Here is a 26,555-nt window from a genome sequence, read left to right as displayed (position 1 = left end):
AAAGAGGGTCCATTGTTCCTTCCTTTCACTCCAAAGCCAGTGCTGGTGGGAGCTGTTTTGTTACATGCTCAATCCAACAGTGTTTGCCATCAAAAGGAGTTGATGATTGCCAGCAGTTACCACCCACTGTGATACCATAACTTCTCCTGTGCCTAGGACAGAGGTTTGCATTACCTCCTTGTCTGGAAACTGTGACTGATTTATCTGATCCTAACACTAAAAAAGATCCAAACATTCCTCAGAATCAGGCGTGCATTTTTCCTTTCACTTTATGTGGTGTTGACACAACCTTAGACTTATGATTGTGCTGGAAAGGATGGTCACGTGAACCTCTTCTAAAACATGAGGGTTCAGAGGGAAACCATCCTTTTCTCCAGGTCTGATGCAGGTAGAAAATAAACTTCCTTGTTATAAACAGGAAGATTCAGGTCGAGCATGAGAACAGAGGTGCTAAAGCCTCAGGTAATGGAGGAGATGTTTGGAGAGCATCTACCATTGGAGGCTTTGGCGAGAGGCTGGCAAAATGTGTATCAGGAGGAGTTTGCAGAAATCTCAGCCTGCCTTGGGGCAGGGAGTTGGACTAGACTATGATTTTGCATCCCTCCTACACCTTTCCCCTACATTTCTGCAACTGCAAGTTACTGAGGCTGGCAAACCCCTTTGCCCATGGAGCTCCCTGTGTTTCTGTGCAGAGAGGACGAGGTCCAAGCCCATCCTGACAGGGACTCACCCCGTCAACACCACGGTGGACTACGGTGGCACCACGTCCTTCCAGTGCAAAGTGCGCAGCGACGTCAAGCCCGTCATCCAGTGGCTGAAGAGGGTGGAGTACGGCACGGAGAGCAAGTACAACTCCACCATCGACGTCGGGGGGCAGAAGTTCGTCGTGCTGCCCACGGGGGAGGTCTGGTCCCGCCCAGACGGTTCCTACCTGAACAAACTGATGATTACTCGAGCCAAGGAGGAGGATGCAGGGATGTACATTTGCCTCGGGGCAAACACCATGGGCTACAGCTTCCGGAGTGCTTTTCTCACAGTGCTGCCAGGTGAGTTGTGACGTTTTCCCCCTCTGTTATCAGTGGTCTGTGTCATGGTGTGGCAGTGTTCCTCACTCGGGGCTCACCAAATGTGGTGGTGGTGGTGTTCACAGGGGTCCCAGGACGAGGGAAGAGACAAGAATCTTGACTCCATGTTCCAGAAGGCTGACTTATTATTTTATGATTTATATTATATTAAAAGAAAATGATATATTAAAACTATACTAAAAGAATAGAAGAAAGGATTTCATCAGAAGGCTAGCAAGGAAAAGGAAAGGAATGGAATGATAATTAAATCTTGTGACTGACCAGAGAGTCTGAGACAGTTGGACTGTGATTGGCTATTAATTAAAAACAATCACATGAGACCAATCAAAGATGCACCTGTTGCATTCCACAGCAGCAGATAATTATTGTTTACATTTTGTTTCTGAGGCCTCTCAGCTTCTTAGGAGAAAAAATCCTAGCAAAAGGATTTTTCATAAAATATGTCTGTGACATCATGGTATTTATTCATTCAACTGCTGTTGCCCATTGGCTCCCTGGCCCTCTGTGATGCTGTGCTGATTTAGACTAGCCCAGTTCTGATAAGAATGAATGCGGGACTAAATCAGCCCTGATTTAAATCAGTCCCTGCTGAAATCCTGTTGATGGTATTTCCTTTTCTCCCTTTGGGGGGAATAACCACAGAATCACAGAATGGATCAGGTTGGAAGGGACCACAGTTGGTCATCTGGTCCAACTTCCCTGCTCAAGCAGAGTCAATCCAGAGCATATAGCACAGGATTGTGTTAGGATGGTTCTGGAATATCTCCAGTGAGGGAGACTCCACACCCTCTCTGGGCAATCTGTTCAGTGCTCGGTCACTGCACAGTAAAGGAGTTCTTCCTCATGTTCAGGTAGAACTTCTGGGCATCAGTTTCTGCCCTTTCTTTGTGTCCTATTGTTCAGCATCATGGAGCAGAGCCTGGTCCATGCTCTGACACCTCCCTGCAGATACTTACAGACATTGTTGAGGCCCCTCTCAGTCATCCAGGTGACATAAATTGAATTATCTACTCCTGTATGAAAGAGGAGCAAGCTGGGGAAAGATACTGCAGTTGCAGACACTAAATTGCTTCAGTGATAGGCTGCAGGATGGGAGAGGGGAACTGAATAACAGCACAGTTTGCAACCTCATTCCCTAAGATTCCTCCTTTCTCTTGCCCTTATTTATGTTGCTTTTACTGGTAAAAGGAAACAATGATACAGGCCCATAAAATGAGGGAAGAATGAAAACTGTCTGGGTCACAAAGAAATGAAATGAATGAGTGTGAAAACCAGAATGATTGATTAGTTAAATTTTTATCCAGTGGTCCCCTGGGGCCCCTGTACACAGCTGCTGCCTTCCCTCCCCAGACCTCAGAGCTGGTGGCCACATCCAGCTGAGACTGTATCATTTGTGTTTGAGACACACCATCCTGGCCTGGTCATTTGCTCCTTTGTCTGCTGACTATGCAGTTCTACCCTGATAAGCATTTTGGATTTAGAGCTACACTCTAACTGAAAGGCCTGTAAAAAGCAGCATGGGTGGGATATAACTCAAAGCCTCTGGGAGTTTCTGACCTATGAGAGTCTGATCCAGCTCCTACTGAAATCAGGGGGAGACTTTCCATGGATTTAAATGGGACTCTAGTGAGGCCTCATGCCAGAACCAGACCCTGCAGGACTGTTGGTATTGGCAGTGATGGAGAAGGAGAGCCCAGCTTGCCCCAAGATGCAAAGATGTGGTTTTAAAGCCATGATTTAAAAAAGACCATTTTGCTTGTAAATCTATCAGATTTGACATTGAAAGCTTTGAGGAACATGGATGAATATCAAAACACTTTCTTTTCAGCCCAGATAGGATTTCTGCCAACCAGCATGAAGACTTCTGTTTTCTGTGGTCAGCTGATAGGTCAGCTCTCTGATCTTGTCATGTTTTTAACAGGGGGCTGGGCCAGACTTGCCTTCCAGCCTAAATTATCCTGTAATTTCCCAGGTTGGTGAATCAAAATTTCATCTGTTAAGGTCAAAGTATAGGTCCTCCTAACTTCAAAGAGACCACATAGTATATATTTAACATTTCAAGCTACCCGTAGGATTATTTGTCAAGGAGAGAAAAAGGCATTAGTGTCTTAAAGAAGTTTAGCTTGAAAGTTAAGTGATAGATGTTTGAATATAACATATTGAAGGATTAAGGTAGCCTGTGGTTTTGGAAGTTTCCTGGGTGTCTCCCTGCAAGCTGAATTCTGTGCCTGGGTATGTTTCAAGGCATTGGATATTCCAGCTGGTAGCTATCTAGACAAGGATTTTCACCACTAGAATCTTACCCCAGGACTCCTTTTGTGTCTATAAATCAGGAGATCAGGCTGAGAAACTGGAGTGGCTATCCAGGGATAGCCACTGACAGCCAACTGCAGAGAGATAAAGGAGGAGGTAGTTGTGAAAGATGATGTCTAAAGCATCCTGTCTCCTCCAGTAGCTGAATTTACTGCCCTTGAAAAGCCAGCAGCAGCTCCAAAGAGACTGGTGGAGGAAGAGCCCATTTGGGGTAGGAAGCTGGGGACACACTTCAATGCTGAATGAACTTTCAGTTCTCCATGGCTTGGGAACCAAGGAGGAGCCACCAGCTCCCCTATATTTTTCCCATCCTTCAGCCTTCCTCCCAACCACACAAGAAAGTCAAGCCAACACCTCCAAAACCTCACATTCATTCTCCCTGCCATGGTGGAGCACTGCTGGGTAGCTCCAGGACTGCTAGACAGGATTTCTAGAGAGTGTCTGAAGCCCTTGCAGGCAGAGCTACACCTGGCAGAGGTGGGTGGGCAACGTGCTGTGGCTCTGTGCAACCTGATTGTGCCTCCTGGGCTGGTGTCAGTGAGGTTTTACTGACATGTCCTGTGTTGTGTCCTTCAGTCTGGGCAGCAAAGCCCATTCCATCACGGAGTGAGAGCGTTAGGAAACTCTCTCAGGCTGGCTCTAGTGTGCATCCATTAAAGCTTGGATAAGAGAGTTGTAAACTCCCCCAAAGACTCCCCTCCTGACCCCTAATCCAGAGAAAATGAGTTGCTTGTCCTTCCAGGAGCACTGAAAAGCAAAGCAGTTACCAAACATCACGCGCTGGCTTGATTTCTCCCTTGTTACTTGGTCTGGCAGAGTTGCCAGACAGTCTGTCCAGCCGCCAGCCCAAGTGTGACATGTGTTTTGAATCCACTTTGCCTGTGTTTAATTAACCCTTTCTGTCTCTCCCCAATGCCGTGCCCAGATCCCAAGCCTCCCAGCGCACCTGTGCCTCCCTCCTCTGCCAGCAGCCTGCCCTGGCCCGTCATCATCGGCATCCCGGCCGGGGCTGTCTTCATCTTCGGGACCATCCTGCTGTGGCTGTGCCAGTCCAAGAAGAAGCCCTGCTCCCCCCCGGCCGCTGCCCCCGCGCACCGCCCGCAGCCCCGCGACCGCGCCTGCGTCCCCCAGCTCCCCGACAAGGACTGCATCTCCTCCATCAACTACGAGGAATACGTGGCCCAGCAGCAGCATTTACTGTCCCAGGGGCCCGGCCTGGCCCCTGCCATGGCCCCCAAAATGTACCCAAAGATTTACACGGACATCCACACCCACACCCACTCGCACGTGGAAGGCAAAGTGCACCAGCACCAGCACATCCAGTACCAGTGCTGAGGGCTGGCCCCGTGTACAGCAGCTCCTTTGGGCTTTTTTCCTCGTGGTACCTCAGCAGAGACTGCTCCAAGTCAGCTCAGCACTGCCAGCAACAGGCAAAGCAGACAGAAAAAGTTATATATGTAATTTTAAATATATATATATACATATATATATAATTGTATATGCGTGTGTGTATGTGTGTATATATATATGTGTATATATCTATATCTATCTATATAAATATATATATAATAGAGAAAGACACAGAGAGAAGAGAGATTTTTTTTTTTTTAATTATTGCAATCAGGATGTAGCCAAGGAATAATGAAGGAACTCCAATTCACAGCAGAGAGGCAGCTGTCTCCAGCAGCAGAGACTTCCTGGATATTTTAATCAAAGTGGCAACATGTGAGATGGGACACAGGGATGTGAACCACCAGCTCCTTCCCTGTGTTACTGAAGGAAGCAGGTATAGCAGGAGGTGTGTGTGGCAGTTTTCTGGCTGGGCCTGGATGCCTGCTGGGCATCACTTGTTTTGGTGGGAAGCCCCCAGACCTCTCCTGCTCTGAGTGACTCAAGCTCTAACTTACTTGAGGTTTAGTGCCAAAGCACCAGGAGACATAACCCATTCATCTCTTCCAGGGAAAGAAAATAACACAAGAAGGTCTGAAAAAGCCAATTTCTGTTCACAAGGTGAAATGCCACGTGCTTCTCAGTCGTGGTCAGTACAATCAGCCAACCAAGCTGGCTGGTTCAGTTTCTGCAAGGTGAAGGCATCTTGTTCCCCATGGGATGTTCTGCAGATCAGCTCCGCTCCCCTGGTCCTAGGACTCAGTGCCACTGCCAGGAAAAAGGAAGGAAGGAAAAAGGAACATTGTACAGAACACCTTTATATTTATATTTAAGAAATAATAATAATTAATAATAATAATTGAACTGCTGATGGTGAAGAAAGCAAAACACACTGTCCTTCTCTGATGGCTTAGAGTGACAAGCTACTGGATTTTCTGCATCAATGCAAAATACGTGAGAGCATTAGAAAAAATAGTGAGAAGCAAAGAGAGTGAAATAATCTTGTAGGAAAAAATTGCATTTGAGAAATATCCACCTAGGTTGTGTGTGGTTGTCCCCTCCCCTCAGATATCACTTTGTAAGTGATAAAACATTGCAGTTCAAACAACAGTAAAAACAGAAAGAAGAGAAAATAAATAAGGACCATATTAAATACCTAAATGGACTGGGAATGAATCCAATTGCAGAATATAAAACCTTTGTAATTCTATATAGAGTTTAAACAGAAGTCATGTATATTTAATTTATTTTGTTAAACAAGAAAAAAAATGTATGATATTTTCCTCGAAACAGGCATTTCTATATGTATTTTTGATCAAAGAAAATAAAGAATTTTTTTTTTCAGGTTCTGTAGATGCCATGCTCAGAACACACTTGATGTAGCTTGTTACCAACTGTGCTACTCCTAACCTGGAGGCCACCTGTCTCTATGCCTTTTCACACTAGCCAGGTGTCATCTCCTGTCACCTCAGGTGCTGCTGGTGCCATCCTGTCCATCAGAAACTGATCTTTTCCACTGTCTGTATTCTGACTGGGGGGTCTGCAGTGCCCAGATCACTTTTCCTGGACCCCAGCCATCTCCAGCAGCAAATTCTTCTCTCACAGGGAAAGCTGTTTCACTTTGTATTTCTGGGGGGAGTGGGGAGGATGATTCATTAGTTTTTTAAGCCCAGACCCGTACTAGTTTGTTGGTTTGGGTTTTTTAAAAGAAAATTTTGTAAATCAAAGCATAATAATTTGTGAGGCTGTAAAAAGAACTTTGGCCTCAGGGTGCTTGGAAGGGGAAATCATGAAATGTAGGTGAAACAATTTGTAACTGCAGCTGCTTTAGGAGCCAGTGGAGGGTGAGCTGGGCACAGTGAGGAGAGAACACAGGAGCTGCTCCCCTTCATGGGGCTTGAACCTTTCTTCTGCTGCACACTAGAGAGGCACCCAGCTCTTCAGGGGCCAACATTTGCTTTGGAGAAGGCAAGTTCAGCAATGATGAAGTTGTTTCTCTTCTTTTCATTGAGAGTTTGATGGTTTAAAAAAAAAAAAAGAAGAAGAAGAAGAAGAAAATTTGAAACATTCTAATTTTTAAGTTTGGAATCACTTCCTTCTCAAGCCTATTCCATGAAAGAGATCCTCACCAAGCCAGCTGCTCCATTTAAAAGTGAAACACTTTATTTAATCTGAAACAAAGCTGTGCTTTAGGCTTTGCTTTTCTCTGAACATTTGTGGAGGTATTTACTCTGTGTTGACCCGCAGTGATTTTTTCTGGTGGTTTGTTTGAATCACCAGCAAACCAAACAGTTCTCTGTTTGCTCAGCCGTGGTGCTGTGAGATGGGGCCCTGATTCTGTGAAACACTGAATCAGTGAAACACTGAATCAGCTCCTGCTTTCTTCACCAATGCATTCTGTTCCAAAAAGTCCCTTTCTTGCCTTAGGAGAAGGTTATCCATGTAATAAGCCCTAGAGGAAGGCCATCCCTCATGGTGGTCCTCCTGTAGAGGTTGCAATAAAGCAACCCATTGATAACTAGTATTTTTCAGCAGGAGGGTTCAACACAAATTTATGAAATCCCTAAAATTCAGATTAAGGATATCTTTATGTGCATCCTCTCAGCTTCAGGGAGAGCTGAGAGGAACTTAAGTGTGAGCTCTGATATAAGGCACAGATATAAGGCATGATTTAGGCAGGAGTTCTTAATGGCTGAAGTATACCGAGTCATTTCATTTTAAAAAATAGATTTAAAAGCCTCTCTACACTAAGGGCATTGCCTTTATTCCAAAGTCAGTGTATGTTTTCCATGAGAGGTACTAAAGTCTACATCTCATATCTTGTGCCGGTGGGAAGCTACTTACTACACTGTGGTATGTCCCAGACTCCTGCACATTCCAGCAGCATTAGGGGCATAGCAAAGGGCAGGATTCCCCTGTAAGCCCAAGGCCCTTCTCTGCTCTCTGGGCCAGTGTTGTAGCAAGGAGACACTTCTGACCCATGCTCTGTGAGCAGCACTGACACCAGCTTCAGAGGTGGGGGTGAGCGCTGGGTTTGTGGGATTCAGCCCTAAGCAAACCCTGGGAGATTTTCTAATGTCACCACTTCAAGTGGCAGCTCTGTCCCTGAGCCTCAGAGGGGGGCTGGTGGGTTAAGAGAAGCATCTGTCCTGCATTTCCCATGCAGCACAGAACTCCAGGCTGTGTGTAGCACTCTCCACCTGCCCTTTGTGGCCCAGCTCCGTAGTGCTGCATCACACAGGCAAAAACTTCACATTCTGTCCAATGGCTCAAGTGGAAGGAGTGGCTTCTTCCTGCCCTGCAAAGATAAGTCTCTAGTGCTGCTGACAGGGCTCTCCAAAGGCAAATGTTGCATTAAACTACCCTGTGTGGGCAGTGCATCAGCCCAGGGCGGGCGCAGCTCTTGGCTGGGGCACTGGGAATGCAGCTCTGGTTTTGGGTGCACCATGAGAGATGCTATAAAGGTCTTGATTTGCAGAAAGCATGGGGATTTCATCCTGACTTGGCTATCTGCTCCATCTTGACCACCAGAAATGGTGTGAGGTTCCTCCCAGGGAAATATCACACACCCTCTTCAGAAGGGGCTGTGTTTGATGTCTGGGCCTTGCACTGGCTTGCTGTGCCTGGGTGGATTTCACATTTTTGAGGAATTATTTTTCCTTCACAAGGTACCTCTAAGACCTTTTCTGAGTCACTCTGTCCCAAGCCCTACTGCCATTGAATTTTAGGGCTTGATTGTGCCTTGCATATACTGCAAATCTTCCACTGTTTAAATAAATTCAACAAAGTCACACTTGTGTATGAATATGTTTTTTATTCGGTGGGAAAAGATTTGGATGCATCTTCATTCCTAAACAGAGGGTGTTCAAAGAAAACCATTGTCTTCTTTGTGGTAACTGACTCTTATGTTGAACACAGAAGATTTTTCATTTTATGTATTTGTATGCATATAGGCATATAGATGTACATGGCAGGCTGTGATACAGAAGGCAGTTGTACTTTTAAAACCATGGAGCTTCAAAGATCAAAGGAACTTTAGGCTTAAAACTCACTATCTTTGTTAATTTTATTTGCATTACAAATCAAACATGGCTTTACCTACCAGTTGGTGCATGGCATTTTTTAACTTTGTATGGACAATCTTTCTGTGGTTGGCCCCTTTCAAACTGGAAACTTATCAGACATTGAAGATAAAAAGTGTTCTGTGGTTTTCATTTGGTGACAAATACAATAACTGAACACATCAAAGGAGACAGAATGGCACAGTGTGTCTGTGGCTTTGTAATAAAAGTTGCAGAAAAAAAGGAATAAAAGCCTGGAGTTGTGTTAATATGTTTTAGAGTTCTGTGTTTTGAAGGGAAGTTCTGTGTGGGTGTGTGTGTGTTAGCACACGTCAGGAGTGTGTGCTGACAGGGCAAAAAGACAATATTGTAAAGTTACCTCTGTGCCACAGCTTGGTCTGGTATTTCATGTGGGTTCTGTGAATCAAGCAGAGGCATTATTTTTTTTTTAATGATTTGGGCAAAGTTTCTGATTTTTAGTGAAAAAAGGCAGTTTTTAATCTGTTCACCTCTAGAGCCAAATGCTACAACTGCACTAGGAGCCAAATTTTAATTAGCAAGATGGAATTTTGGAATACCTGGAGTGGACCAGGGATTTCAAGGTCAAGCTCAGCACCTCCACCTCTTTTGAGGCAAACCTGTGAGTGTCTCACTACTCACTCCAGAGGCAGTAAATGTCTAAGCTGTGACATCTTAAGTTCAGAAAAGCTGGCCCTCACCCAAACTTCATCTTGACCTGACCTTGGCCTCTGACCCCAAAATCCCTGTGCAGAAATTGCACACTTGGGGTAGGAAAGAGGAAATATTTCTGTGTTGACTCCATTTCTGTGGCTGTCTGAAGCTCTTGAGAGGTTTGAAATATTGTCATAAAGTCCTGGGGAAGATGCAGAGGTGAGCAAACCCTGGGAGGTGGTCAGATATTAATGGGGAATTTATCATGGCTTTCCTACCTGGGCAGCACCTCTGCCTACATGAGGAACTTTGAGCATGCCCATGACTCCAAATTGCTCAAAGCTGATGATTAACATGGAATCATTGGAAAAGATCCTTACAATCATGGAATTACCCATATAGAGCTTGTTCCAGCTCTCAGAGATGCCAGTGGGAAAAAAAAAATCCCTGCAATGTCCAGAGGGAAATCAGTGAGACACATGGAACCATTCCCAGGTTTTTACATCTTTTCCCTGGCTGGCCCATTGGCAGAGAAAGATGGGGCAGAAATTAATGGCCCCAGTATGAAGCCAGACACACATAAATGGGAAATGCACACACTTTGGAAGGAGCTATCCAAAGTGGTAGACACTGCATCTCTCAAAATCTTCAAGGCTGGGTGCTTTGTGGACAGCATGTGGCTAAATGCGAGATTTTGGGAATATTACTGGGATAAAGGGATTCATGGAGCCCAAATGAGGTCGTGTAGTGGTGCCTTCTGGCCCTAAGGAAATGCAGCTGAGCTGCAGAGGAAAGGAGATGCCAGAGCTGGTCCCTGCAGCTGGCTGTGCTGCTGGCACTGAGCACTGTGGCTGCATGAGTGACCTCACAGCAGCATGGGCACGGGGCTGCACACCCAGGCTGCTCACCCAGCTCCAGCAGGATGATCCCAGCCCTTCCCAGCTGAGTGCTGCAGTCATGGCATTACTTACACAAAGTGGGGCTCTGCACCCACATTTACTGCCCTTTGTGCAAACAGCAGCACGTCCCCATGTGCACTCACACCCCTCCATTGTAGGGTCTGTCTTTCAAAGGTGCTGGCATGGCTTGGGGCTGTCATCCAGTGTGTTGGGGTGGGTTAGAATCTGTCATCCCACATGTCTTTGGATGACCAGCTGAGGGAACAGGGTGGTTTAGTCTGCAGAAGAGGAGCCTGGCTTGGGGGACCTCATTGCTCTCCACAACTACCTGGAAGAAAGATGTAGTGAGGTGAGGGTTGAGAGGGTGAGAGGAAATGGCCTTAAACTGCAACAGTGGAAGTTCAGATGAGATAGCTGGAAAACACTTTTTTGCTGAAAGAGTGGTTATGCATTGGAGCAAGTTTTCCAGGGAGGTAGTGGAGTCACTGTTTCAGGAAATGTTCAAGAGGTGACTGGATGTGGCACTTAAGGAGATGGTTTAGAGGTGCTGGTTTATGGTGGTGCTGGTTTGACAGTGGGACTGGATGATCCTGAGGATCTCTTCCAACCCTGATGATCCTGTAAATGCAGAGAGCACCAAGACACAGAACGAAACTGGTGAGAAAAATTCAAGACCACCAACCAATTAATATCTTCCAGTTACTTATTGCCCTTTAAATTTTTAAATCTCAAACTAGACATAAGGAAAAAATTATTTTCCAATGAGGATGGTGAAACACCAGGTTGCCCAGAGAGGCACTGTGTGCCCCATCCCTGGAAACATTTAAGGCCAGGTTGGATAGGGATCTGAGCAACCTGGTCTAGTAAAAGATGTCCCTGTCATTGCAGGGGGTGGGACTAGATGACCTTTAAAAGTCCCTTCCAACCCACTCCATGCTTTGTGATCCAAATGTTCTGGGATGGGTGAGGGTCTGTCATCCAAATGTCCTGGGATGCATCCACCTGCCAGGTCAGTTCTGTATTCTGGACCTGGCAGAAAATGCTACTAAGTAGGGAGCTGTAGGCATAGATTTTCTCTTCACCTTTTCTTATCAGCAGAGCATTTCTTTGCCCAAGATTCTCAGCTTTTAAAAGTTTACTACAAACATAAAAAAGCCACAAGCAAATCCCAGCACCAAAAATGTGGATGACTGTAGTTGGAAATAGGAAGTAATGGCTGATAAAACCACATTTAAAATACTGGTGTTATATTGACTGTTAGGTGGCACACAGATATTGTCTATTTGTGGAGTAGAGTATGGAGAAAAGAGAATGCCCATTCTACATTTTGTGTGTGCTTACCAGCTTCAGGTCTTTGTGAGCAATATATGGAGCTATGACCTTTATTTGTCCTCATTTTAGCTTATGCATTTTTTCTTTACTTCTTTTTTCTTTTCCTGTCTGTCTGTCTGATATAATTAGGATTTAACATATCACCCAATATGCATGGACATCAGCAAAGCAATGAATATTCTTTTTTCCCCCATTTTCACTAACCAAATCCAGTCCAAACTGCTATTTCTATCCGAGCTGATCTATGCTTTAGTGAAAGGAGTAATAAATAACATTTTAGACCAGACTTCAAAATGCCTTTTTCCTTTGATCTGAGTAATTAAAGTCAAGCTGCTGTTCCAGCGTTTTCTGATGGAATTACACGAGTTACACAGCTCTTCATTTGTATCTTATTAAGCATTATGTGTTATTGATGCTGTCCAAACAATTAGCACCTAAATACACCCCATATTCTCATAAAGAGGCAGTAGCAGTGTTAATGTTAATGCCCTGGTCAACAGTTTGCTCCCATCCAGAGTCCACCATCGTGCTTGAATGCCATTTAATATCAATCAGGACTTTACTGATGCCCTTCTGAAGTTGTTCTCTTCTGCATTCTTTTAACTGTGCAGCGAAGTGAGAAGAAGTTGTGCAATAACATTAAGTAAAAATGGCATCTCTCTTAAGGCAGGATTTTTCCTAAGTTCATTGCAAGTTTTGGTTATAAAAAGGCGAGCGCTTCATGGTGATCGGTCATTTTGACGTTTTTATGGTGTTTTTATTACCCCTGGCTCATTTCCATACTAAAGAGAACATTTGTAACAATACTTGCTCGCTCTGTTATGATTAGGATTGCGCTTTGTTCGCTGTTGCTGCGCCCAGTAATGCTCTTGGCACACGTCCTCCCAGACCCCGCGGTGTATTTATCCAAAAGGAAGGAAAAAGAAGTGTCTACTAAAACAATAAACTACTACTGCTTGCCTTAACGTGGCCATAGCTTCCTTGTGCTGCAGACAATCAGTTAGAAAAGCTGTTGGGTAAACTTGCTCCTTCTGTGCTGAAAAAATAAATATTCATGAAGCTTGCAGCCGCTTTTTTCTGTGCTTTATTATTGGGTTGAAAACTGTGAAAGATTTTAAAGCTAATGATTTAATCAGAGAGATAAGGATGGAGGTCCAGATCCTGGAACCAATGGGAGCTCGGTTCTGAAATACAAATGAGGACCTGGGTAAGGGTTTAAGGAAAATTTTGATATGTTATTTCAATATTAATGTTATCCCGCATGTAAGAACAGGTTCAACCCAATATTAATTTTATTAATATTGAAAATTGAATACACTAATATATTCACTAGTGCTGTCTGAGACAGGAGGTGAATGTGAAAAGAGAAGACATGAATGGTAGGGAGAGGCAATTAAAAAAAGGTAGGGAGTGGTGTCATGTCACCAGAGGTTTCCAGGGTCAAGTCAAGTCAAGACTTTGGCCACTCCACCTGTGGAGGCAGCTGGAGTTCCTGTGGGGGCTTCCTCAGACCCAGGGCAAGCTAGAGCACTCAGGGCCCACTGTGTAACAGGCAGTTGCTCTTGAGCCCATCACTGCAGAATGCCTTTCATTTAAAGTGTGTTCATGTCTTGCCTGGCTTGCAAAGACAAGGAAGGATGTTTTAAAGTTTAGATTAATCTTTTTTCTTAAGTGACTTAGCAAAATTAGCAACAGAGTAATAATAAGCTTCCTAAAGCAGGGAAGAGAAACTGGCACTTCCCAAAGGTGGTTTGGTTACTGGGTGAAGACCCTTGATGTTGTTTCTTCTTCAACTAAAGTCAGCAAGATAAGCTGAGTTTGTTACCCAGGTCCCATGGAACAAAGAGATGAACCTGGCTTTGACAATGAAATACAACACTGGAAAAAATACAGAAATATGCAGCAAACTGGTGAAGTGCCCATTTATGTTACCTTTGCCCAAACCTGGTAGAGATGTCAGCAAATAGAGGAGACTTTCCTTATGCTGCTGTGTTGTACAGTCTGGGAGGCTGGGAGTCTCCTGAGCTCTCCCTGTCTGTAGGAACAGGAAACAAAACCAGATGATGAGAGAGTAGAGGAGGGCAGGGTGGGGTCTCCTGCTGGGCCAAGACCCAGCTTTCATCACTTGGCTCCAGCTGCTGTTTGCTGGCCAAAGCCCTGGGCTGCTGGGGAACCCGAGCTGGCCTCTGCCGTGGTTCAGTGAGAGCAAAGAGCTCTCCCACTTGACATCACAAGAGGAGAGTTTTGATGTTTATCTGGAACTCCCTTCCAAAAGTGAATTCATGGTAGAGGCTGCGTGTATGGACAGGTTCAGCCCGCTATCACAGAGAAGTGATAAAACACTTTTCTCTCTTTTTGGTTCTTAAGGCCTAATACTCCCATATGCCAGAAAAGATTTGTAAGGGGCCATAAAGTCAGCACAGCTCTGTTTGCACTTGTTTTTTGGTTCCTTGACAGTGCTGCTGGGGCCTCTGTGCAAACATGACTCTTCAGTCAGCATTTAAAGTGCCCGTCCCTGCAGCATTTGATCTGATTTTCCCTCTTTGCTGGAATGGGGCCAGAAACTAAAAGTTGGAAAATCACATGGGCAAATCAATGCCAAAATAGTACTTAGAAATAACCTACTAATTAAATAATTTTATTATAACATATGACATACATTGTGTAAGTAAATGGTAACTCTCCATTTCCAGAGTGTCTTCACACATTTTTAACCACTAAAATCTTCTACATCCTTGTGAATCATAGCAATAATCACTCTCACTGTACAGGAGAGACATTGAAATACAGATAAATGAAAAGGTCTTTATAGAGCAGGAAGAGCAGAAATATGAACTTGGATCCCTACACCAAATTAATGTCTGTCCAAAGCCATCACCTTCCTCATTATGTCAGCAGTGCTTGCTTTGATGCTGGGAAATCACTGGACATCTGTGGTCTCTTCTCCCAGATCACAAGAGTCAGGCCAAAAGGAAATGGCCTCTGGTTGCACAAGGGGAGGTTTAGATTCAATATTATGAAAAATTCTTCACGGAAGGGGTGGTCAGGCCTTGGAACAGGATGCCCAAGGCAGTGGTGGATTCATCATCCCTGGAAGTCAAAAGACATGTAGATGTGGCCCTTGGGACATGGATTAGTGGGGGCCATGGCAGTGCTGGATTAATGGTTGGACTAAATGATCTCAGAGTTCTTTATCCGCCTTAACAATTCTATGATTTTGTGTTTTACTGTCTTTCAGAGCATCAGGAGCAGCAAAGCAAGATGAAGGTCAATTGTACCCCCAACTAGAGCTGGTGGCAAAATGGGGATACTGGAAGCCCCACTGGGGAGGCCGTGTCTGAGTTCCAAGCTCAGTTTCTCAGTCAGTGGAAGGCACAGCCAGTTTGTTACTCTGTTCAGGGTCTTCACTTGTCCTTTTTTCTTCCAAAACATTGTCTAAAAGGTGAAGCTGTTTCCCCAGGTGCTGGATGAGGCAATCAGAGTGGTTTGGGTTAAACTTGGCTTCATGGAAGCCACTGGGATTCTCATGCTGGACTTTTTGGGAGGCAAGCTCATTTCCTTTAAGAAGCTGGCAGCCTTCTGACAACTGCTGTCATCAGCACTCTGGTATATAATTTTTTTCCCTTTATTTTCTCTTGGACAAGTATGTACAAGAGAAATGTGAGGGGAAATTTGTACCATCCTGGAGGAACTGTGCAAGATGTGTCAACACCAAACCTTTGTCCTATAGCTACTAGAGAAATTCAGTTGTGTGTGGTTTCAACTCATGCATGTCGAGCATTCAGAAGCTTCTAAGACCATGTGTTGTCCTTAAGGAAGCTGGGGGGTAAAATCATGATAAATAATTCACATTTCAACTAGCACTAATGGAAATTTTACCAAGCAGGTTCAAATTATTTATTAAACGCTGTTAAGTCCCTCCAGGAGTATCAGGCAACAAGTGATAGATAATATTTTGGCAGTAAAGAGAAGTGTTTTCTTCCAACAATTATGGATGACCAGGCTGTCCAGGAAACATGTTTGGATTGTTAATCTTGATAGTTTTTCATTGTTGAGATTGTGGTTGAAGATAGCAGTACAGGAACAAATATTCCAGGTGTGGATTTTTTTCTAACTATATATTAAATTTTGAGTGTTTGGCTACTCAGAATTCTAAAAAATAGTCATGAAAAAATATAAATTTCCAAAATCTTCAGGGTGTGTGCCATTAAAAATAATTTAATATAAAGATAAGTTCCTGATGCTTTTTTAATTTTACAGAAATCATGAAGAGAGTTTACAGAGACAAAAATCTATTACTGTTGTATTTAGTGAGAAAGATAGAGTTATTTTATTCTGGTTAATATATGTGTCACCAGTGTTGGTCAATAAGGAAAGCCATTTCGTTGTTTCCTAGACTGTCAAATATTTGAGCTGTCCCCTGGCAGTATTTTTAATACTGTCAGTCAGTGTCCCTGGGATATTTCACAGTGTTTGGAACTCAGAAGCCAGATTTTTTTTTTTTTTTTTTAATTTAGCAGATGAAATGTGTAGCATTGGAGACATGTTCTGGTCTCTGCTTCTGGCAATGCCTGTGCAGTATGAAAGGAAGACTAGTCAATAAATCCCATTTTTCCAAGGCAAAATATCAAAACTGGAAGCACCTGAATTCCATGAGTCTGCCTGGGGCCCACAGCCTGGAGTGCCTGGAGTGCTCTTCTGTCCAACCTTCCTTTGAAAACTCAATCAGCCTTTCTTTTAAAACACACCCAGAGGGTTTGACACCTTTTTATGTGATAATCAGGTGCGGCTAACTCTCACTCGAGGTGTGAGAGAAGGGCTCTGTACATTGCAGCCCTTGCAAATTTTCCATCCAAAGTCCTGAGAATTGCTCCAAATCTTGACTTTCTGAGCGCCCTCAGCCAGGCATCCTGAGGTTTTCCCTTCAGTGGGGACGAGAACAAATGCTGTGGACAGGCAGGGGAGGGAGGCAAGGGACTTTCAAAGCTGCAGGAGAGCTGTTCAGGTGACACCCCAGCACCTCCACCTCCTTGCAGCCACGGTGGTTCCCTCTGGACCCACAGCAGGGTTGTGTGGGGCTGGTTTGGAGATGAGGGGCACTATTTCCATGGGGCAGGCTGTAAAATCTCTCAGTTGTGCATCCTGGATCAAGAATGAGGGCTGTGCTGCAAGGCTGGAAGAGATGGGCTGGAAATGGCTTCATCCAACATATCTAAGGCAGGCATTCTGGGCAGAGAGCAAGTTGCCAGGACCCATATTTGGAAGTCTTTCATGGCCATCATCTGCCATCATCTCAAGCCAAGAATCATAAGCATTATAACAAGGAGATATACTTGAGCACAGAGGATTACAGTTTTCTCAAGGATTGTTGTCATAAACCCCATAGTGGGTAGAGCTTAACATAGTTTATGATAATAACTGAGTATCACATTGCCCACAGCATCAAAAAATGACAGCAAAATTCAGCAGCAGGTGGGCAGCTTTAATTATATAGGCTCCAAAGGGAATAAACACTGGGATGGTTTTTACTGTCTGTCTGGTATGAATCAGTCCACAATGACCCCACTGGTGCAATTTGGTGAGAATAAAGCATCTAGCCCATATTTAACCATGCAAAGTTTCTTTTTCTTTTTTCCCCCCTCTCCCTGTGAGAGCAGAGAAAACAGGATTTGTAGGAGGAGCTGGGGGATGTGTTACTGTCAGTGATTTGCACATATCTGAAACAGGGCAGAAACAGAGGAAGTACCCGAACAGCTGGGACTGCAACAGATGTTCTCCAGACAGCTCTGCCTCATGAAGATGTAGTGCAGTAACAGGTCATGTTACAGAAACAGAAAATTAAAAAGAGTGATTTTACATGCATGAGCACTGGCTCCCCAGGCCTGGCAGCATGAGTGGCACTGAGCAGGGGAAGGCAGCTGGGACCCCTCTGAAGAGATCATTGTGTCCCTTGCCGCCACAGCCTGTTTTTCCAACACAGAGATACCTCCAGCAGAAATAACCAGACTCCCAGTACAGAAACACAGGAGGGGTGAATGCAAAATCCCCTCAACATTTCTGCAATTCAAGGGTGGGTTCTCAATTTCTTGGTATTTCTGCCTTAGGGCTTTTAGCCTCTTCCTCTGCCTCTCTCCCCGCAGGTCACTGAGAGTGGATTTTCCTTTATACTGACCTAGAAATGAGAATGGCTCCAGGAAATTTGCCAGGAATCTCTGGACATTATTCCCTGCAGTCCTCAGACAGGATGAGCAGGACCTGTTGTGATGAAACCAGGTGGTGATGTCCCAGCTGGAGCTCCAGTGCCATCAGCCACGCCAACCCAAAGCTTCCCAGAGAAGGTCCCAGAGCGTGGGCAGGACAGCACTGCCCTTGCAGTGTCTGCTGCTTGCATGCCACTGACTTCATTTAGGGAGAAATAGGAGATTTTAGGTGATATCTGAGGCCAAGAGGCACTATACCTTCCTCTTGGGTTTTTGTGATTGTAATGGCTCCCAAGGTATTAAAAAGTCTTTTTTTCTCTTGGCTTCACGACCGAAGAAGTTGAGATTCCTCAGCTTTGCTTTTCAAGGTTGTTTATTTTCTCTTATCTATTACATTCTTTTCTCTGACCTGCTGAGATCTGTCTGGCAGGTTGGTTTGAGGCACACTGACCACTCTTGGGGTGGTGTTAGTTTTTATACTAAGAACTATGTGTACTTTATTTACAATAATTTTCCAATACCTATCACCTATGTTAGACAGTGTGTCTCTACTCTAAACCAATCCAAAAGTGCCACCATCACAGCAGAAGATGGAGGACAAGAAGAATAAGAAGAATAAGAAGAATAAGAATAAGAAGAAGAAGAAGAAGAAGAAGAAGAAGAAGAAGAAGAAGAAGAAGAAGAAGAAGAAGAAATAGAAGGAGGAGGAGGAGGAGGAGGAGGAGGAGGAGGAGGAGGAGGAGGAGAGGACATACCCAGATTCCTCCATCTTGCCTCTTGAACCCCCATTCTAAATCCCCAAAATTCTACTTTTTCACTCTGTGACAAATTACCTGTCATTCTACTCAAACTCTTGTGGCTTGTAAATCTTCACACAAAGTTGGTAATTTTTTCCATGGGTTAAAATCAAAGGCACAGGTGTTTTTGACTCCTTTTCAAGGCCTCTGAGCCCCTTGCCAGGGTCTTGAGTCATCTAGGGCAGCCAGAGGGATGTCCTGGGTTCCGACACCTTCCTTTCCTTCAGACAAAGAGAGTGTCCTAGCTACCAGGTCATAGGGTTTCTTCAGAGATCTCCAGTATTTTCCTTGAAACTGAGCTGTTTTGCATCCAGGAATGAAATAGTGATGAGGTCAGATGGCAAACTGGAAGCACAGAGGGCAATATCTTGTACTATTATTAATTTTTTTTTCCAAATTGGGCATCATTTATTACCACAATGAGCAACATCATAAAGAAAGAAACTGGCCTGCATCACTGTTTCCCTTTGGATGCACAGAACAATTTTCTTACCTTCCTGTCTGGTTGCTCTATTTCAGTGTGTCCCAAAGGTTTTCCTCATTTAATTATTTTCATTAAAAGACTGAGCATTGCCCTCTTACCCTTTGTGCTTTCAATATGTAAAAATTTCTGATGTTTTTCACAGGTATCTTATTTAGCTTTGCCACTATGATGCTCTAAAAAAGCTCCATCAGTAAATGGAAATGGACTCAGTGGGATATTAAATATATTTAAGTAAACACATTAAGCAAGCATTAAGAAAAGTGAGCACTCTTAACTCGATGAAATGAGACTGCAAGCACACAAGGGCCCCATAATGGCAGTTTCATTACAAACAGACTCCTGTACACATACTCACATGTTCCAGCCCTCTCTCCTAACATGAGAAAAGTGTGATCTGTCATGTCTTTGCATGATATCACTGCTCTGCTGGCATTGAAATGTTGTATTTATTGCACCATGAAGTGCTTGGGACCAAAAACATTGTGGCTCTGAGTGGAAGGGCCTCACTTTGTTGTGTCTCTGCAAGTTCATCAGGTTCCCATAGAAACCCAGAGCCCACCAAATAACCAAATATCCTATTTACAAACACATGGGACAGACACTGGGGATTTCTTAAAATATTTTAATCTCTTTAAGCACCCATTTCTGAGAATAATTTCATTCAGCTTTTAGCACACCTCATGCTGTAGAACAGTGCATTTTGCCACTGTACTCCTGTGCAGGTACTGCTGGGAGCTGTAGGAGCCACTCTGGCATGGCAAAGGGCAGCATGGTCACCTCTTGCTGGGGAATTATGCAGACAAATCTAGCAGAGCAAGCCACAGGGCTCTCAGTGTTACTGCTCAAAATCTTTATAGAAGGTTCATGAATAGAAATCACCTATACAAAATTCAGGGAATGATTTCTGAGGAAAGGAAAGAAGAACTGGGATTTCTTTTACATGTGTTTTCTATATTGCACTCATAATTACTAATTGCTTCCTCACTTGGGATTACAGGCTATTATTTTAAGCTTCAGAACATCAGTGACATGTAGGGATAGACTGATTGCAAATCTCTATTTTTCCTATTTCTGAATAGGGATTACTTGTAAAACCTGGATATTTTCCTTACCTGGGAGATTAGGGTAAGTTTACCATTCCAAGTTGTCCTGTATTTCTGGTCCAGACCAGTCCCAGATTGCCATCTCTTTCTGTTCCTGACCTCCTTTTAGCTTTCACACCTCCCTCCCCCTTTGGGATCATCTTTTCAATAGTGTCCAGAAAAGCCCCCTCTCTGCAAAGGAAAAGAGACAGAGCTGAAAAGGCAAGTGGGATTTTAGGGATACATTTTTAAATATTTTCCTGCTGCTCATGGGACCTTGCAGGTCCCATGACCAGCCAAAATTACAGCAGTGAAGAATGATCAACAACTAGGACAGGTCAAGTCACTGGGTTTCCTTATTGACCAACACTGGTCACAGGACTCCTGAGGGAATCTCAGCTTCTCCACTGCCCAGGATTGTGAGTGTCATTCATGGCACTTCCCTGAGCAGCACCTGCTCCCAAAGCACTGGATGGCACTTTACACAGCATTACTCCTCCTCTACAACTGTGGCAGGACTTTTGGAGCACAGCCTGAGTTGTCCAGTCACATCTGGTAGCTGGAGAAATGTCCCTTATTTGCTGTCCCATGAGATGTAGGGGCTCCATTTTGCCCCTACAGGTAATTTTCCTTCTGACTGAAAACCTGGGACAGGCAATAAGAAGAAAAATCTGTATTGCAGTTATCTGAGCCAAAGAAAGTTCAGGAGGGAAAGAAAATACTCAACTAACCATATGCTTCGGTGGCAACACCTGAAAAGAGACTGACATCAGCTTTCTAGCAGCTTCTGTGGGTGGCAGACAGCCTTGTCCACACTTCCAAGACCTCACAACCCTTTGGAAACTCATCAATGTCCATAATGAAAGTGAAGGCTTGAGTGTCCAGTAGCCCTTGCTGAGCACCTCCCATCTCAAGAGAAGAGGACTCGAGGCACTCAGGGCTGCTAATCTTGTTGGGTTTTTTCTGCTGAAATCACTGTTTCTGCTGACTGCTGCAGTAAAGCATGTCACAGAAACTCAGGAACCCACATGCTGAATTCCTGGATAATTTACTGGGCTGCAGAGACGATCCAGCCCAGAGTCCAAACCAAAAAAAAAAAAGGTGTGAAGGGGAACGGGGGGAGAACGGGGGAAACTCTTGAATCTTCTCTCTGGGAGGCTTTTCTAAAACATCGACTTTGGCACGGTCTGGGATGCTTCAACTGGAAAATCTGCAGATGAGGGAGACACAAGAGGCTACTTCAGGAACTGAGAGGCCTTTTTAGGGTGAAGTGCTGTGAATAAATGACCAAAGCCAGTGACAGTGTGAGAAATCAAAAGGAACCGTAAGAGCATAGAAAGCAGGGAAAGTTTGGGGTCAGTTGCTATAATTTAGTAAAACTGCACCCTCCTCTCTGACCACCACAAGAGCTACAGCCTTGATGCCTGATTCTAAGCAGGAGATGTACAAAAAAATCCAAATTAATTTGGAGGAATAGGAGGAAGCTGAGTTGAAAATGAGAGAATGGGTTGATCATTTGGCTTAATCTACTCAACAATTTTCATTATACCCTCCATGACCATATTCCAGTTGAGAGAGGAGTGTTTTCTCTCCCTCTGTTGATGGAAAGAAACCTTCACAAGGGGTGGTTTGCTGTGAGAGAACCTCTGCCTGGAGAACTTGGCCCCACAAGTCAATAGGAAATTTGTTCCCCATCCTGTGAGAAGTTTCAGAGATTTTGCTTTTCCTGTCCTGTAATAAATAAGAAGAACAAGAAAAATTCTCCATGCCAAACTTTTTCCCCAATGAATTTCAGGTTGGTTCCACAGAAATTTTTAATCTGAAGCATGTGGGACCAGTTTATTTCAATTCTGATAGCTAAAGATCAGGAAAACCTCTTGGAAAGTGTAAGTGTACTGCAATTTCAAAGGTACTTTAGAATAAAAAGAAATTCTTCATTTAGGGAAAAAATAAAAAGACACAGAACTGAAAAGTGTATTTTTAAAATGTTTGGTCTGGACAGTCTCCCTTCCCCAAATGTTCCTCCAAGCAGGTTGGATTCTGACAAAGCAGTTTCCAGGAAATGTGGCTTCCCTCATGCCAGTTTCCTGCAGTTTGGGAGATCCTCATCTCTGGATCCAAGCCTGAGACAATGCCCTTAGACATGTGTAGAAGAAACTCACACTGAGCTTTCTTTATTCAAAATCTGTCCCCTTGCATGGGCTGGACACAATGAACTGACCAGCAAGAGGGATTTTTTTGTTCCTAGGTGGTCAGGCAACACATGTAAACTGATGGGCAACTTTTCAGTGACTTCATGGTCTTCCCCCACTCCTTTCTTTTCTCTTTAAGTATTGTTGGGGACCTAGAATAAACAATCTAACATCTAAAGGTGGAAGTATATGAACCAGACACTCTCTGTCATAACCTGGAGCAGCAGGCAGTCTGGTACATCCAAAATATAAAGCACCAGGTATTCTGGAGACTGGGAGAGGATCCAAAACCGAGTTAACAGGGCATTCAGATTAGAACAAAAGAGACCTTATTTGAGGAGTTATAAATTCACTGAAATATGTTCCATCTATAGAAGGAACAAGAGGTCACAGAAGTGGCCAGTTTGGCTTACACAAGGCACCGAGGGCAAAGTGCTGGCAGAACACACTCTGGATGGTGCCAAAAAAATCAAATGTAGCTTGCTTCAGCTTAGGCAGGCCAAGGGACCAATAACACAAAGAGATGCAATTATAACTTGGTCAGTCCCCTGACGCCAGCGTGTTGCTGGAGCTGGAGCTGCAGCTTTTCCATCCAAAACAGGGTTCATTGTGCATTTCACCACGTAAAGCTGCCTCCCCCCACTCTCAGCTGGGGCTTGGGTTTTCTTCAGGCCACAGATGGGAGGAGCATGGGAGAAATGAAGGGCATGTTCCATGGGCTCTTGCAGAGACCTTCCCCTCTCCCTTGCTCTCCTCAGCACACCAAAGCTCCTTCCCCTCTGCAGGAAAAACCCTTAATGACACCAGGAGATATAAGGATCCAGCTATAAGATGGTCTGCAGCCCAGGGTGTGGGCATTGGAGGGGTCTCTCATGTCAGAGATGTGTAGGTTACTGTTTGGGGCAGGAGAGTTTTGTGCAAGACACTTCAATTCTAGTATTCTTTGAGGGAAGGGATAGGAATTACTGACCTGATTTAGTGTTTAGATTTAACAAAAAAACCTCCAGCTGTTAATCCCACATGAAATTTATCCCCTTCAGCATTTTATTTTTTTTTTAAAAGAGGCACTAGGTTAAGCTCAGAGTGCTCAGAGTGCTGGGGTTTGTGAACTACCTTCTTCAGGAATTGCCTAATTAGGATTTAGGAACAGGGTCTAATACTGATCCTTAAAGCCTTCTTCTGAATCTAGTACCATTCATATGTGCATTTAGTCTTTGGCTCTAATCTACACAGCTCTACAGAGTCTGGCTTTCCTATCTCTGCATGTTAAATAACAATACAGGGATTTATAAATCCTGTCAGAGTTTGGCTGTGTGTTGGTTTAATCCTCCTGGATTGCTGTTTCTAAATATTTATGTTACCTGAGATTTTGTTTCAAACTTAATAATCAGCTGTAGCCCAGTTAGCAACAAAACCAGCCTTTGATATGCACAATGCCTACAGGAGAGAATAATCTTGAGTGTTTGGAAGGTACTTTGCTCATGGCAATGCATAAACATGCTAGTGTGGGGTTTTGTGCATGTAGGAATAAATCACTTTTGTTATCACTTCTGAAAAGTTAATCTGAAACACAGTTTCCTGTGCAAAAATTGAAGGGAGACTTACCACCCACACAACCATAACCATAACTCTGTAGGCTATCTGACTGTGTTTTGTGGGTAAACTGGAGTGTATTTTCAGAGAAATGTCTCATTTAATACTGTTTTCCTTCTTCTGTCTGTCTGCTGTTCTTCCCATTTCCCTGATAACAGTCACTATTAATAGATTTGTTATTAAGTCACCTCTTGGCAGCTCCAGTTTATGGTGTTAATTGGGAGAGGCATATCTGAGACACGTGGAGTGCTTTGTTCAGCTTCAGACCCTACAGCCCAAGCAATGTGTACTCCAGACACAGGAGATCCAAATCACAGGAGAGAAAATAGATGGGAAAATCACCCACAGGAGGTCTTAAGAGACCTGAAATAGGTGAATCAGGCCTTGATCTGAACTTTCAGACACAGCTTTTTGCTTATTGCCTTTAAGAGAAATTAATAGAATCATTGAGTTGTTAAGGTTGGGGAAGACCTCTAAGATCAGTTCCAACAATTAACTTAATACTTCCAAGGCCAGCACTAAACCATGTCCCCAAGTGCCACATCCATGTGGTTTTTGAACACTTACAAGGTTGATGACTTCACCACTTTCCTGGGCAGCCTGTTCCAGTGCTTGACAATCCTTCCCATGAGTAAATTTTTACTATTATCTAACCTAAATCTCCCCAGGTGCAGCTTGAGGCCAATTGTATTCCTGATTTAAACTCAATTCAGATTAGACCTTAATACAGCATTTAAGGACTGACAACAAAGGCATAATTAAAACCTTTCTGGGTGTCTCTTCCAAGCCTTTTGTGTGATTAAAAGTGTGTGGAGATGAGGCTGAGCACCTTGGGCTGTAACCTAATGAGTTCCAGCTTTGTTCAGGGCATTGGAAAGCTGATGAATAACAAAAACTTCTGAAACCTCTGATACACCTTGCACACAGAACTCCCCTGAATTTATGCAACACGTAAACAAATGTTCTCAGTACACCACACACAAACCTGATGAGAAGAGTTTTTATTTCTATTTCTCCCCAAGGCATTTCTACAATAATTCTTGTAAGTCTGTTTTAGAAATTAGAGCTAAATACCATCTCTTCTTAACCTCCCAGACCTCACCCAGCCAGCACCATCCTTTTCAGTCTTTCTCTAGAAGGACCTTGTATTCTGAAGACATCTATTGATTAATTTTGACTCAAATGGGATCCTGGGCTACTGACATTTTCTATGATGCTGATTGCCATCAGTCTCCATGGATCTGTCCTGAACCCACGGCAAGAAGGAGTTTGCACTGCCAGCACCCTCCTGCTGCTTGTCCATCCCCTTGTCTGGAGGATGAGCTCTGCTGTGAAATGCTCCAGACCCACCAACATGTGCTTCTCATCAGCAGCAAGGGAAGCTGGGGCTCCTAGGGTCACACTGGATGATGTAACTGTTTTAATCAACAAATCCCTGAACACAAGAGAGATGCAGCTGCCTGGCCCATGCAGTTGTCCAGCCAGCTCGTGGGAGAACAGCAATTAGCTTGCTGAAATGCTAATGAAGAGCTGAAATTGTTGAAGCAACACACAGAGCAAGGCTAAAGGAACGGGTGCTGAGGAGCAAGGGGGATATGGAAGAAGAACCTGACTCAGTTTAGGGTGGTGAGTTGACCACAAGTTCAGGTCAGAATCAGACAGAGAGAAGAGACTGACCAAGAGTCACCAGGACTGGCCAAGAGCTCCTACATTTGGATGCATGGCTTGGTGCTGGCCTGTCCAGTGCTTTGCCATGGGTTATTAACACAGTTCTTACATAGATGAGGTTTTTGGCTTATTAAAGTGTCTCAAGAGGATGTTTCATACCACTAATTAATCTCTTCTCACTCCTCATGTCTCACTTCATTCTCCTTTATAATTCCCCATTGGCCTCTGACTCTGGAAATCTCATTACCACAAACATCATCTCCTGCTCCCTTCAACACTCACATCATTACAGACCCCAACTGTTCCTGTAAGGGGAGGAATGGCTCCACATGAACCTTCTCCTGGGCCTCCCCAGGCATTTTAAGCTGTTCAATTATTTGCCCATCAATTACATGAATTAGTTGTAGCAGTGAAATCGGGACCCACTGTCTGAGGTGCAAATGAGGCAAATAAACCTCAGTCCCCTCCCCAGAGAGCTCACAATCCACCTGCATGTGCAACATGGGCTCTCCAGGGCCTCTTGTTGGAAAAAATATCCTTAAAATGGTAAAAAAAATAGCCAGTCATTGAAGGAAAAGTGATCCTAAGCAGCACAGAAACACATGGAAGGGTGTTAGCTTGGAAGTCCATGAAGAGTTTCTGTCACTTCAGTTTGTTTGTAGGGATTTTTTTCATTCTAGCAAGATCTAAGATCTGAGATGATGTGTATTTGAGCAAACATTACTGAACATCTGGTTGTTAACTGGATATTGAAGGGGTCATCCTGCAGCATCCCCAAAATCCCCTCT

The 26,555-nt window shown here is 44.0% G+C and overlaps 1 protein-coding gene across 4 annotated transcripts in view; it reads left to right on the top strand.

Annotated features, from left to right (window-relative positions):
• FGFRL1 (fibroblast growth factor receptor like 1) overlaps window positions 1–9,117 on the top strand; it is a 167,652-nt gene extending 158,535 nt beyond the window's left edge. For all 4 annotated transcript variants that reach the window (XM_059845371.1, XM_059845369.1, XM_059845370.1 and 1 more), the window contains 2 exons: window positions 693–1,046; window positions 4,324–9,117. In XM_059845371.1, the coding sequence (XP_059701354.1) occupies window positions 693–1,046; window positions 4,324–4,733 (764 nt within the window). In that variant the 3' untranslated portion in view covers window positions 4,734–9,117. The remainder of the gene's footprint in view (window positions 1–692; window positions 1,047–4,323) is intronic.
• Window positions 9,118–26,555: the final 17,438 nt, after the last annotated feature.

This window comes from Haemorhous mexicanus, chromosome 4 (assembly GCF_027477595.1).
Source record: "Haemorhous mexicanus isolate bHaeMex1 chromosome 4, bHaeMex1.pri, whole genome shotgun sequence".
Lineage (NCBI taxonomy): Eukaryota > Metazoa > Chordata > Aves > Passeriformes > Fringillidae > Haemorhous > Haemorhous mexicanus.
This window is presented reverse-complemented; position numbering and strand designations above follow the sequence as displayed.